This window comes from Durio zibethinus, chromosome 9 (genome assembly GCF_047325235.1).
Source record: "Durio zibethinus cultivar Kanyao isolate XHJ-2024 chromosome 9, ASM4732523v1, whole genome shotgun sequence".
Lineage (NCBI taxonomy): Eukaryota > Viridiplantae > Streptophyta > Magnoliopsida > Malvales > Malvaceae > Durio > Durio zibethinus.
The window spans coordinates 2,000,101-2,013,616 of NC_143170.1; the positions used below are offsets into that span (position 1 = coordinate 2,000,101).

General features: G+C 34.7%; 3 protein-coding genes across 4 annotated transcripts; 1 reads left to right on the forward strand and 2 right to left on the reverse strand.

The window, feature by feature from the left end:
• The first annotated feature begins 798 nt into the window (after positions 1–798).
• On the forward strand, positions 799–2,165 carry LOC111305043 (large ribosomal subunit protein eL43). Its single transcript, XM_022902212.2, has 5 exons — positions 799–938; positions 1,436–1,475; positions 1,542–1,630; positions 1,760–1,842; positions 1,934–2,165. The coding sequence occupies exons 1-5, from the start codon at positions 936–938 to the stop codon at positions 1,995–1,997; spliced, it is 279 nt and encodes a 92-aa protein (XP_022757947.1). The 5' UTR covers positions 799–935; the 3' UTR covers positions 1,998–2,165.
• A 1,164-nt stretch (positions 2,166–3,329) lies between these two features.
• Positions 3,330–6,745, reverse strand: LOC111305031 (uncharacterized). Its single transcript, XM_022902192.2, has 3 exons — positions 5,325–6,745; positions 4,079–4,337; positions 3,330–3,924 (listed from the first exon to the last, which is right to left on the reverse strand). Exons 1-3 carry the CDS (start codon positions 6,569–6,571, stop codon positions 3,748–3,750), a joined length of 1,683 nt encoding a protein of 560 aa, XP_022757927.2. The 5' UTR covers positions 6,572–6,745; the 3' UTR covers positions 3,330–3,747.
• Positions 6,746–9,532: 2,787 nt separating this feature from the next.
• LOC111305053 (casein kinase II subunit beta-2-like) lies at positions 9,533–13,288 on the reverse strand. 2 transcript variants are annotated; one of them, XM_022902221.2, is made up of 5 exons: positions 12,631–13,288; positions 11,420–11,644; positions 10,960–11,069; positions 10,694–10,859; positions 9,533–10,051 (listed from the first exon to the last, which is right to left on the reverse strand). In XM_022902221.2, the coding sequence occupies exons 1-5, from the start codon at positions 12,860–12,862 to the stop codon at positions 9,921–9,923; spliced, it is 864 nt and encodes a 287-aa protein (XP_022757956.1). In that variant the 5' UTR covers positions 12,863–13,288; the 3' UTR covers positions 9,533–9,920. The 2 variants fall into 2 exon arrangements, with proteins under 2 accessions (XP_022757956.1, XP_022757977.1); XM_022902242.2 differs by having other exon boundaries at positions 11,420–11,638; positions 12,631–13,232.
• Positions 13,289–13,516: the final 228 nt, after the last annotated feature.

Below are 13,516 nucleotides of genomic sequence, written 5' to 3' on the forward strand. Positions count from 1 at the left end.
CCCCTGTTTTTTTGGCTTCGATGGTCGTTTTGGAGGGGGAGGGGTTTTGGCTCGGAGGGTGAACTGGTGAAGGTTTAAAAAATTAGCGATAATTTAGGCAATTTACACCGGAAATTAGGGACTCAGTAATGGGGCCCCACCACCCATGAGTTTTCTTCCTGTGTATTTGGTATTAACGGTTGTAGCGTATGATTAGATAATCCTATCCGTTGGATAGAGATGCGAATTTTTCATTTGTTGCTACCATTGAAAATAAGTACTGAAATTTAATTTAATACGTTAATAGTTCTTCAATCAATTAAAATTTATTTTTTTATAAAAAAATTTTGAGTTTTAGTTTTATCATTCGATTTGTAATCATTTATTTTAAATTGTTAAATATAATATATTTTATTTTAATTTAAAAAATTAAAAAATTTATTTATTTTAATTTTTTAAAAAAAAATTAATTTAATACATGAAGAATATTAAAATATAATAGAAATGATTGAACACGAAGTTATAAATGTTATATAATGTTTTTTGAAAAAAATTGTTATAGTTAAGTACATTTGGATAATTATAGCTCAAAGTTTTCTTTGTTGTAAATTTGATTTTTTTTAAAAGAAATTTAAATCAGATCAATTTCAAATTTAAATCATTATAAATTTTAATAATGAAATGTTTATCTTGGTTTTTTTAACATTTTAATTTTTTAAATCAATCATTCATATTCGATCACGGATTTAACACTTGGGCGTGGCCCGTGATATTTATTTGTTCCAAGGTAGGACTCTAGGTTGGGTTGGACCTTACCCGATTGTCTTGACCCGGTGATTTCAAGTTTTTATAAAACCCTAATTAGAAAACCCTAGCTCACCTTTGTTGCTATCTCTCGAATTGCCGCCACTCACCTTCCGGACCAGACAGTCAGAGATCCTCCCAATCTTGCCACAATGGTACTCTCTGCTTTCATATCTGGAAAAAATTTCCTTTGTTGCATTTGTATATATTTATAGATGTGTTTGTTTTCTGGGAAAGTGCTTTCTACAAAAATTGTTATCCATCATGTCATGTTTTCGCTTCAAAGTTTCATTTCTGATGCAACATAGAAGCAAAAGAAATTTACACAGGAAGCCAAACAATCATATTAAAAATTTTGGGTTATTCATAAGTTTGCCTTATTAGTGCCAATTTCGGTCCCTTATTCTTGATTTTTGTTGACTGATTTGTTTATTATTTTGATTTAGTATCTAAAGGCTAGAATTTAGAGAAGAAATTAGATATATCTTGGGATTGGTTTAGTTATAGCCTCGTAATGTAGTTTTGTGGAGAGTTGAACAGGAAGAAAGCAATATGGGGTGATTTGATTGCTGCCATGTGTGATTATTGATCAGTTGTTTTATGTTGTTTCTTGGTGTAATTCGTTAACTCCATTCATTTGTTGATGTTGCAGACAAAGAGAACGAAGAAGGCAGGAATTGTTGGAAAATATGGTAGGTGCTTCTGATTCCTGGTGTAATTCGTTCTCTTCTGATTCCTTGTTTTGCCTCTTAATGAAGGTACCCGTTATGGTGCCAGTTTGAGGAAGCAAATTAAGAAGATGGAGGTCAGTCAACACAGCAAGTACTTCTGCGAGTTCTGTGGAAAGGTAGTATGCTTCTGGTTATCTGGTTGATCCTATAGCTTCTGAGGCTTATGGGTTTTTTTTTTTCCGTCTTTTGGTTCACTTGTTTATTTGAGTTGCATGTATTTGTTTTAATAAACTCTGCTGCTACAGTATGCAGTGAAGAGAAAGGCTGTGGGAATATGGGGCTGCAAGGATTGCGGGAAAGTGAAAGCCGGTGGTGCTTATACTTTGAAGTAAGGATCTATATCGTACCTCTTCACACTTCAATTTCTTTTCTTTGGATTTCCAAGTAACTAACTAGTTACTGCATTTTTTATTTAACAGCACTGCCAGTGCTGTAACAGTGAGGAGTACCATTAGGAGGCTGAGGGAGCAAACTGAGAGCTGAGCTACCATTGGCATATTCTATTTTCATAAGATATTTTGCATGTTTTAGCTAGACTTGTTGAGATCTTTTTTGACAATGATGTGCTATGCGCTTAATTTTCAATTTTATTTCTGAATCTGGTGTTGAAACTTTATTTTTGTCATCATATGTGAGTTGTTTCTTTCGTCATCATCTTGTTAATCTGCATCAAGTTGGTTGATTGCTCAAGGATACTCTTATGTTCGTTTTGGAGCCATTCGGTTGGGATTAACCTTCCATGGCACAGAAGGATTTCCATTAGCCACTATAATCGCCTTGCTTGATTCTAGATTCATACAGTATCAGCCTGTATGTTTAGCGATGTTCGAGACGACACACAACGCTGAAACATTCTTTGTGACTTCTCCCCAATATTTCCATGTTTCTACAAGGCAAATTTTAGGCCACTGCCTCTCAGGTTCACGTGGGAATTGTTGGAGCCCCTATGGACCCAAGGCCAAGCCTAATTCAAGCCACTCTTCATTCTCGGATGGCTTACAGAATCCAAGATTATGTTCTTGACTTGCCAATGCCCCCTCTGAAGTCATTCTGCTCATACAAGTTGACTCCCAAAATGCAATCAGCACAGCCCACATCCAAACAAACATCTCAAGGGAAGAATTTGTTTCCATGCTCCCTGAAACGTCGGTCACAAATTTTGAGAGTCGTCAAACGGAAAAGCATCCCATCCACACTTTTGATCCGGTCACCCAAAATACTGATGGAACTTTACCGTCAGATTTAACCTTGACATGACATCCACTTTGTTATTTGCAGATTGACTCGCGACTTGGAGATGGGTGTTGGGGTCACTATAGAAGAACTTCTTCTAGAAGAATGTTTATGTCAAATTTCTGTCCAAAGCATAATTTGGGTCCTGCGAGTTGGAAGAATTGGGCTTGGTATGGGTCTGGTTGTACCTGTTAAGGAAGCTTATGATGAGGTTTCCATGGGATTAGGCCTGTAGCTGCCTGTTAAAGTGAATATATCAGGATGAGTGGGTTAAGGCCACTATCACATTTTGGGACAATCCCAATTGCACCACAGTCAAGTATACTGTTGAATCGATAGTCAGAAAATGTTGAAAATTCTCAACAAAATCCGTATCTCCCTATAATTTTTCATACAATGTAATGTAAAATCTCAACGAAAAGAAAGTATTTCCTCACCGAAGTCACCTGTGTTGCCAATGTAGTAACTGCTGGTAAGTTTTTTAACAACTTCGCACGTTTGCGCTCATGCCATAAATGAACCCTGCACTTCCCCATCCAACAAGGAAAAAAGAGATAGTGCGGTGAGCAATGGAGTTCAAGAGAGTGTTAACATCTTGCGGTTATTCTCATTAACCAGAGTACACAAGAGGCTTGCTGGACTGGATGGTTTACCCAGACTTCCAGGATATGGAAAATACAACTAATTACATTAACAAAAAGAAAAAGCGACAAGCAGTACCAGGCTCACACCTTAGTGCCATCCTTCGCTCATAAACTCAACCTATATACATTAGTAAAGCCATTGAAAAAAAGGGAAAAGGGAAGGCCAACCTCTTGCTCCATGATCAACCATCTTCTTGAATGACTGAACGTGGTTCCAAGCAGGTACCTTGTTATCATTTGTTATAGCGGGAAGGAATAATGAATAATGTCAAAAATTGAAGAGAACAGCTAAAGAAGATGCCTGTATTGTGAATTTGTAAACCGAAGCACCATTTTGGAGGTCATATATTCCTATATTAGGCGATTGAAGTTGGTAGATTATCACTGTTGTGATGATGCATTTGCTTTTGTACGGCTTTAACAGCTACCACTCTGGCAGCGTTGGCTGCTTTGTTGGCAGCTGACACAGCTTTATTCACTCTCTCATCAATCTTTGCAATGTCATAAGATTTCTCAGCAGCTTGCCGTGCTTCCTGTATATAGAGGATAGCAAATTATAAGAGAACTCATAGTAGGCAACCGATATTCTCAGGATTACTTGCATAAGTTTTTATTCAAAGAGAAAAGGGATGATAAATCAACTATTAGTGAAGCCACATAAATGGCAGACAATGATATGAACTATACCTGGACAGCATTAAAGACTCTGGATTGAGTGACAGCATGGGGGATTCCAAGATGGGTGTTTTGTGCGTTAAGAACATCAAGAACACCATCTTGCCAGTGACCAGATTGTGTCTCACCATTTTTGAAAGTGTATGTACCAAATCCCTGTCTTCTTCCCTCATGCCAGGCTCCCTCGTATCGGTGTCCATTTCCAAATTGATAAACACCAAATCCATGCATCTTATCAGAAAAATATTCCCCAAAATATATGTCCCCATTTCTGCATTTGAATTACAAAATTGATCAGTCATTAAAACTGACATCTATATTTAGGCCTATCGTTGTATCCCACAATTGCCCAATAAATGATGACTCTAAGTTGCAGAGTAAATTTCAAACAGTTTGAACAATCTGCACGGCCATTTGGCTCAATGGTAAGTGCATGAATCCCTTTGCTACCCCCTGCTCAAAGAGCTAGGTTTGAGTCCTTCCCCCCCCAAATAAAAAAATAAAATAAAATAAAAGAATAATTTGCTATTAAAGTACTCCCCACAAGGAAGCAATTTGGTGAATCTTGAACAAAAGACTTATCATCAAGAATATCAGCATTCAAGGCTTTGACATGTATAAAAGATTACAATGGGCGATTGGAAGTATATTTACAAGTGAGCAACAATATGGAACACATGAAACACAATGAAGAAACCAATAAGAATCAAGGAGATAAGAATAAAAGCAAAAGCTCAAATTCAATCTTGGTAATCTTTAAACAACAACAAACTGCCCAGGATGTTGGTGATATATACCAACAAATAACTAGAATAGGACTACTAACTAAACAGCGAAGAAACCTAAATCACTTTTCAACTCTCTGAGTTAAAAACTAATGCAGATTACTTCCAGTATCACATGATTAAAGAGAAAGAAAAGAGGAAAGCTGTAGAACTCAAAAGTCAACAGTCCTTTGAACTCTGTGCTGCAACTTCACTGGGTGATAACTAGTTCCATAATCTAAAATAAGAAGTCTATTCTATATCTACAGCCTGAAACTAAATGATTAAAATATGTGAGATTTAACCATCAAAATATGAGAATAACACAAGCCGGATAAAATAAGATAGAGGTGTAGAAGCACAGCAATTCAAAGTTCCAAACCTCCAGCGCTTTCCCGACATTCAATAATCAAGTGTATACCAGACAGGGAAACATAAAAATCTAATAACATTCTGTACTTAATCTATCCAAAAAAGAAAGATCAAGAATTCACCTGAAATGGTAATGACCAAGGCCATGCTTGACACCCCACTTGAACTCCCCCACATACTTGCTGCCATCGTCACAAGTTTGCACTCCACATCCATGAAACTGACCGTTAGACCACTCCCCAGCATAAACATCACCGGTATAAAACCTATACACCCCAATTCCATGCCTTAATCCCTGCCTATATTGACCGCGATATCGGCTCCCTTTTGCCCATGTTTCCACACCATAACCATCATATTCTCCATGAATCCAATCCCCCTCGTACCTTCCTTTCATATAGTAATAATAAACCCCACTCCCTGAACATTTCCCTTTATGAAATTCACCCTCATATGCATCCCCATTACTGTAAAGCTGCACCCAAGTCCCCGAATTGGCCTTCTCGGATTTTGGCTTTGACCCAATTGACCAAACAACAGCTTTTGAAGATATAGATGATGAACCTAGTTGACTAAACTTCGAAGGTAATGAATGAGCAAGAAGTAATCGAATCGAAGGCAATCGAGTTAGTGCAAGGTTAAGAGAAACCAAAAGGGTAAGCGAGAAAGCAAGCAAAGCAAGAAGATTTAACACAAAAAACCGCCAAGGATTCGAAACCAAGAAGTAAATTGAAGGAAGAGAAAGAAAAACAAGAAAACGTAAGTGGATACAAAGCAAACGGCCACGGTTCAAATGATGAACAAGTTTCCTACCAAGTTCTTGAGTATCAAAAGGAACAGCAAAATAAGTAGAACAAGAAAAAGATTGGAAAAGAGAAGAATATGACGCTAACCTATCAACCCTTTTGCGGTGGTTATGGTGGTTCTTGAAAGAAGGAAGTATTGGGGAATGAGAACGACAATTGTGGGTCATCATAGGCCTCTTGTGGGGAGTTGAGAGAAGAGCATGCGTTGGAAAAGGATTATTGGGGAAGGAAGGTTCATGATATTGAAAGTTGGGTTTTTTGTAATGATGCGTTGTTGTCGTTGTTGGTGGTGATGGTGGCGCTGGTGGTGATGGTGGCGCTGGTGGCGATGGTGGTGGTGATGCGTTTGGTGATGTGGGTGAGAATGGGATTTGGATGGTAAGATGATGCTTGTTTGGAATGGAAAAATCAGAACTTTTTTGTGGGGTTGATTCAATGTAGTTTTGATTGAATTGATGAGAGTAAAAGAGTAGTGGGGAAGTAGTATGGTTGAAATCGGAAGTGATGCAGTCGCTACTTACTTTTCCGATCTCTAGCTGTTCGCCAGATATCTTTTGATGCATTTACATAAAGAAAACTCTCTGCTCTTTTCTGTCTAAATCTTCTCTCTGTTTATTTTTATAACTGCAAGTCAAAGTGGTGTTTGAAGCCAATTTCCGCTATATGTTTGTCTGATGTCTGGTTTTTATTCCGGGACGAAAGCCAGCTTGGGAAGCAACACGCATTTGTGGTTTGACGGGGTTATCAAAAGCATCCTGGTGTTGCTTACATTTTCTTAAATGCCACTGTATCAAATTTTCATTGGTTAAAATACTCAAAGAACCCTCCACCATTCTCTTTTTCCAAGTAAGTCCTTTATTTTTATTGTACTTGAATCAACTCACACTGTTTGATTTGTATCTACATAAACTTTTATTTCAAACAAAATTTTGATTAATTTTAAGGATTTATTTAAATAAAAACTAAAGATCAAAAGATTATATGAATGCAAATTAAAAATTAATTGTTTATTTTGGATCAAATTAAAATTTTAAAATTTATGTAAATATAAATTAAAAATAAAAAACTTATTTAACTGCAATAAAAATATAATATTTTATTTAAATAAAATGATAAAGTTCAAGGGTTTATGTTGTTTTAATTTTTTTTTTCTATTTTTCAAAAAAAAAAGTGATAATATTTACGCCCATTTATATGAATAATAATAAGTGGACTTTAAGAAACAAGGAATTTAGGTTTATATATTTTTTTATTAATGTGGTTGTAATTTGAAATAGAAAAAATTTATAAATCTTAAAATTTATAATTTAAATTTATTAAATATTATTTTTTTAATATTATAATATTAATCAAATGAGATAAACTCTGAATTCATTTGAATTCATACTTTATACCATCTTCCACTAAAATATAATAATTTTTTGTTTGAAGGATCATACTTTGCTTTGCTGGCTTTTTGGGTATAAAAAGTTAGGTAAAAAAAGAAAAGAATTTCCTGCAATTCAAGGGTTAAAAACTGAATATTTCATTCGGACATCTCTTGGTGAAAACTAAATCAAAAGAGTAATTAAGATTCTTAAACAATATATGATAACTGTTGTGAGGTGAAGTGTAACTGTCTGAACTATAGACGAGCATACCTATAAATTTATTTCATAGTTTCGTTGGTTAAAAAAAAAAAAAATATATATATATATATATATATATATATAGAGAGAGAGAGAGAGAGAGAGAGAGAGAGATGAAGCCTCCACCTCCTTGACAACAGCAACTGGGTGGCCTTGCTTTGTTCTTATCCGCGACATCTCCTTTTCATATGGCCTTTGTTTCCTAATCCCTTCATTGGAGGCTACTGCACCATCCGCTGATAGGCAAAAACAAGACTATATTCATTGTGAAAAAAAAAAAAAAAAATCTGAAATCAGATTTGAAATTTTGGTGTGCGATTTGGTTTAAATTAATTTTTTATTTAGTTCAAATCAAATTTAAATATTAAATATATATTATATTCTGATCAAATTTTTTATTAAAAAATAAAAAAAATCGAATGGAATTATATATTTTAAAATTTTTTTAAAATAATAATAATAATTTTATAATAAAATCTACTTAAATATATTAAAATTTTATATTAAAATAATATACAAAAATTAAACAAAATTAAAAATCAATAAATCAAACTAAATTAAATTGATAAAATTCAATTGATTTGGATCAAATAAAAATTCAAATTTAATTTGAATCAAATTTTAAATTTTGATAATATCATGTAATATTAAAAAAAAATTCAAATCAAATCTCATCCGATTGAACCATTATCACTCCTAATCAAAATAGTTGTATTAGCCAACATGACCTCGGCTTATAATAGCCAAGAAGTGACGTCCGAACATTAAGATCATATGAATTAAATCAAAGGAGAGGAGTCTCATTTTTTTCACTTAGGATTCAGTACTGAGGAAAGATTTAGATTCATGTAAGAAAATATGTTTTTAAAATTATTCGAGAACGAAAATTAAATCCAAATAAAATTTGAAAATATCCTTACAATAGAGAAGTGAATTAAGAGAAGGCGTAAAAATCCAATGCCTTCAGAAAGCAATTCAATTGCTTCTGCACTTTTGGCCTACGTGCTTTTATCGAGGCTCCACTCATTCTGTGTGTGAGCTGAGGCACAATGGCTTGCAACATGGAGTGATTCCAAATAAGCACAAAGCTAAGCTCATTACAAGACATTGATTTTGAGACTGGTTGGGACCATATTCAAGAATAAGTAGAAGTCAAAGACATATTGGCTTAACTTTTCATTTCTTGGTCTGTCCCTTGCCAAGCATTTGTGCCTCTTAGGACAGCAATCTCCAAGTATATAATTTCTTTAATTCTGTCCTTTGGGAAGAAACAAAAAATCAAAAAACAATCTCTAAATCAGTTATGTAATGCCAATTCAAGACCGTTGCTCAAACATTGACAGCGGGCCTATTTGTTCGAAAGAAGCCTTTAGAAGCCCAATATAGCCTGTCCCCTTCTAAACAAACTTCTTACTACTGACCCTTCTTTATTCTTATATCTTATTGAATCTTTTACTGGGGAATTACATTGTCTATTGCCAAGCCTTGCCTAGACTGTCAAAAATCAAAGCCCAATTGAAAAAGATATGGCAAAATAAAAAATACCCTTAATTTTTTTTCCTTCTTTTTCATACCAAATAACTTTCCTGTATTCCAATCCTAATGGCTCTTTCTCTCGCTCCATGTACTCAAAAAGAAAAAGAGAAGAGTTAATAACATCACCATAATGAAAAAGCTTAATCCAAGATTTCATTCGTTTCCATTTTCAGTCTCTGCAACTTCTTCTCAATAACTACCTAAAACAGACAATATAAGAGGACAAGCACAAAAAGTTCACCAACGTATAAGAGAAAACTAATATGAGGGCAAAAATCTTTAATGTGTTACAAAAGTAAGAGCTAGAAAGGCGAGCAAATTGTTACAGAAAGAAACATTTTGTTACAATATATAGGAGAATTGATCCACGAAGTGACGGCCGTTAAATGATAAAGGATATAATAAACTGTGAGAACAAGGCAATACACAGAGCAAAGACTGATCAAATAATCAATAAAGTACAACGGAGGGTATAGGTAAGATGCACTTTAATAGTAACTCTACCAAGAAAGAATTCCGATGAAGAAGCCCACAGCGAAGGCTGCTAAATTGAAAATTAATACTTGATGGTTGCAAATATGCTTTATGGTCACTTTTGGAACATATATAGAGGAAAGGACCTAAAACATGATTACTTGAAAGACTACCGAACTATACCTGATCTTTCGAAGCATTACTTCCAAAATAGAAGCTAGGCAGTACAAACTCATGAGAACTATTGCCCAAAAGGGAGCTTTAAATTCCAGTATTATGGCTTGTGGATTTTGAACCCAAATACTCTTGGAACATAGCTTTGAGATACTTTTTGTGGCTTCAGGTGCCCGTACGTCATCAGGAACAGGTTTGGAAATGTGGTCCCAAAATAGGCTCCATCAATGTCTAGATAGAATTAAGGTAACTCATTACGTACTCAAAGCAAAGCTTACAAAGGCAGAAGCGTTGGAAATATAAACATCGATCATATAACAATATATCAGGGCATTCATGTGACTTATACTAAGATGTACACGCTGATAGCCACCTCATATTGACTAAAGACTGAATTGTTCCAATTGATTCTCAATCCGTATGATCATCATACAGGGTCCTCCCAATAATATAACAAAAATGGTTCTCCAACTCCAAGGAAGAAGTAATGTTAATGTCATTTTTGGAGAAAATAACCTACACTCTGAGGATGGAAACTCCTCTCTCTCTCTTATATGTACTTTGACACAAAACATACATTGAGTTTTATTACAATATCTCAGACAGCAAATTCGATATCCAAACTTTTTTGTTTTAATAAATTATCAGTTATATCTAGTTATCATGTTTCCTTTTATAAAAAATGAAATCTTAAGTTATCCCTCCAAATAGCTAGCCATGAAACAGGTTATTCGTAGGAAGTTTGCAAAATGCTGAGAGCAGAAAACTTAAGACCCCAATGCAGGAACTATAACGAACATGACAATCATGTTATCTCCCCACACAATGCATGCAACAAGAAGTAGCAAACAAGTTCAATGGCCAAAAGGATACTGCCTTGATACTTAGACCGAGGGTAGTAGATATCTTCACATCTAGGGCAGTATATTTTTACGGTGCTTGACCGAGGGATATCTGATTGACCAACTGGAAGACAAGGTTGTCCACAGCAGTAAACTCTAGGGCATCTTCCAAAATCATAGTTCTTGTACTTGTCTAGCTGTAAAAGTTTAAAAAAATATTCACGTAATCAGTTCTCCGATTTATCTGTCTATGAAAACACGAAACTATCACATTGAATATCATGACAAACATCTCACCATAGCAGCCATTCCTTTGCTTGTCAATATGTATCGGGCATGAATCAGACCATAAAGCATCTCTGCTGCAGATTCAACTAATTCATTTTGCTCCTCCGTAAACATATCTCCTATCAATTTCAGCCCAATATGATTTACTCATTGCAAGAAAATAAAAAGACATTTGACATCATGCTAGATGACATAAATGATATGTTCCACTTAAATTGAAGTGTTATCAAGAACATCAAATACAGAAAAAATTTTAAAAATTTTCCATCCTCAATATTTAAGCACAGTCAGATTAGATAGAACTATATCCCAAAAATAGCTGCTTCAAAGAACATAAATGAGACTAAAGCCAATACTCTCAAAAACTAATAAACAAATGGCACACAAAGGCTTCAACAAGAACAAAATGGAAAAACCTTTCACACATCCTAAACAACTTAAAATGAGAAGAAACAAACTGTAAGCTCACCGTGGGAAGATTCAATGTCCAAAATCAAATCAAGTGCATAATCATAATAAGGAACTTGGCTGCTTAACCCACAAAGGTTAAAATCATCTTGTATGTAGTCATCATCAACTTCACAAAAGAACTCATTTCCACGTAGGTTACAAAACCATGAGATCCAAGATGTGTCATCCCCATCAGAACCACTAACATCTGACTCTTCACTGTCTGTTTCAGATTCATCTGCAGCTGATGCAATCAAAATTTGCATCAGCATGTGTCCATAACAAATGAAATTGGAAAGCAATGTAACCACACACCAAAAGGTAACAACCTTCACTTTCAATACATGGTTCAAGAAAAAAAAAAAAAACACTAAAACTAGATAATGCAGTTAAAAAAGCATAAAGGAAATGAAAAAAAAAAAATTAAGCAACAGAAGTTTTGCAATACTTTTGCAATCAGTTAAGCAAGAAAAAAAAAATCATTGGATGGTAATCATGAATAAATACAAGTACAATCTTACAAAACTGAATATATGGAAGTTTATAAAACATATATATTTGATTTGATTTTGGAAATTGAATAACCCCTCCAAAGGGAGGAAAAACAGGAAAAGATAAAACCAACTTAATTTCAATGCCAATGCTTCATTTGAGCTATAAGCACAGACGTTGAGGAAAGTTAATTCATACAAATACAGGGTTTGGCCAATATCCATATAATCTCGTCACACCAAACACTGTGACAATCTAAATTAAGAACCTTACTGCAACAAAACATGTCTCCTTTTCCACTTTAGAGGTAGAGAATTAGAGAAACATATATAGTTCAAAGTTAAGTTTCATTGTGGGCATATCAATAGAAACCTTTGAGCTCTCTTTATCTTTTCTCACAATCTATCAAACGTAGGCATCAGAATATTTGCATTACTTATATGTTTTTAAAAAAATTAATATCAACAACAATAAAACTTCACAATTTCATTTAATTCCAGCTTCAGTTACATAAATTTCAAAACCTTTTAGCAAACTTAATTTCATTAGAAATCAAATACACTGAAATAATGAAAAAAAATTACAGTTTCAAAATAGTCAAGCCTAAACCTAGATATAAAATTAAATGAAGTTAACAAAAATTGAATTTCTCGTATGAGAAACAGACAAAGTCCAAAATTTTTCTAAATTAAATCCTAATTCCGTTAATGAAAGAGGGAGATGTGATTATGATTATACCATCGGAGGCGTTTGCTTTGGGTAGAGAAACGGGGCGAGAGTCGCGATGATGATCAGGTGGATGCTTCCCTATTAGGAGGGAGTGTGCGGACTTATCCTTGCCGTTGGTCGCTCTTGAAGTGGACGGCGACGATCGCTCCAGTTGTTTATCAAGCGCCTCGTTGATCCGCTTCCGATCCACTGGCCCCAGCTCTCCCTTGGGCCCACCGGCCGCTCTCTCCCCTCTATACATCTTCTCTTATCTCTTCTCCTCCTCCTCCTCTTCTTCTTATTTGTCGGTGATATTAATCGCTTCTGTTATCGCCGATTCATTGCAAGAAAAGACGCAAATGACCCTGGTCCCTCAAAATCTAGGGTTTTCTATTTTTTTTGTTTCGTTTTTATTTTTTATTTCAGAGAGAGATGGAGCTAAGCGCACAAGCTAACCCATTTTTATGTCTTCGTATTTTCCTCTCTCTGGATTCTATCGGGCTTTCACTTATTTTTGCTATGTGGAGAAAGAAACAGGGTTGATAGAGAGAAAAAGGATGGGTGGGAAATTTTAAGAGAGAGAAAAGGTTAAAATCGGAAGAGAATTTGAAGGTTCCGGCGAGCTGGCCGATAAATCGGCGGGGATAGCTTTGGTTTGGTTTTAAAGGTGGGGGCATGTATTCGGCGTGATTGCTTGTCGCATGTTAAAGATATTTTTTTCTATAAATTTTAAAAAAAAATAAAGAATTAAGGTTTTGGAATTTATTAAATAATGAAATTTCAAATTTCTTTCAAAAAATGTTACTATCTTTTAGTTGAGATTGATAACAACAACAGCCAATGAAATAATCCAATGATAGATATTTATTATCTTTATCACTATAAAAGATTGATAGATAAATTTTAAGTTCAAGTA

Excerpts from the sequence above, each read along its gene's own strand:
- LOC111305043 (XM_022902212.2), top strand. Across the intron at positions 1,631-1,759 it reads TCTGCGAGTTCTGTGGAAAG|TATGCAGTGAAGAGAAAGGC; the intron begins GTAGTATGCTTC and ends CTGCTGCTACAG. Across the intron at positions 1,843-1,933 it reads GGTGGTGCTTATACTTTGAA|CACTGCCAGTGCTGTAACAG; the intron begins GTAAGGATCTAT and ends TTTATTTAACAG.
- LOC111305031 (XM_022902192.2), bottom strand. The coding sequence starts at position 6,571 with ATGCATCAAAAGATATCTGGCGAACAGCTAGAGATCGGAAAAGTAAGT. Across the intron at positions 4,338-5,324 it reads CTTGGTCATTACCATTTCAG|AAATGGGGACATATATTTTG; the intron begins GTGAATTCTTGA and ends ATTCAAATGCAG. Across the intron at positions 3,925-4,078 it reads GAGTCTTTAATGCTGTCCAG|GAAGCACGGCAAGCTGCTGA; the intron begins GTATAGTTCATA and ends CTCTATATACAG.
- LOC111305053 (XM_022902221.2), bottom strand. The coding sequence starts at position 12,862 with ATGTATAGAGGGGAGAGAGCGGCCGGTGGGCCCAAGGGAGAGCTGGGG. Across the intron at positions 11,645-12,630 it reads CAAAGCAAACGCCTCCGATG|CTGCAGATGAATCTGAAACA; the intron begins GTATAATCATAA and ends TGATTGCATCAG. Across the intron at positions 11,070-11,419 it reads GGACATTGAATCTTCCCACG|GAGATATGTTTACGGAGGAG; the intron begins GTGAGCTTACAG and ends TGAAATTGATAG.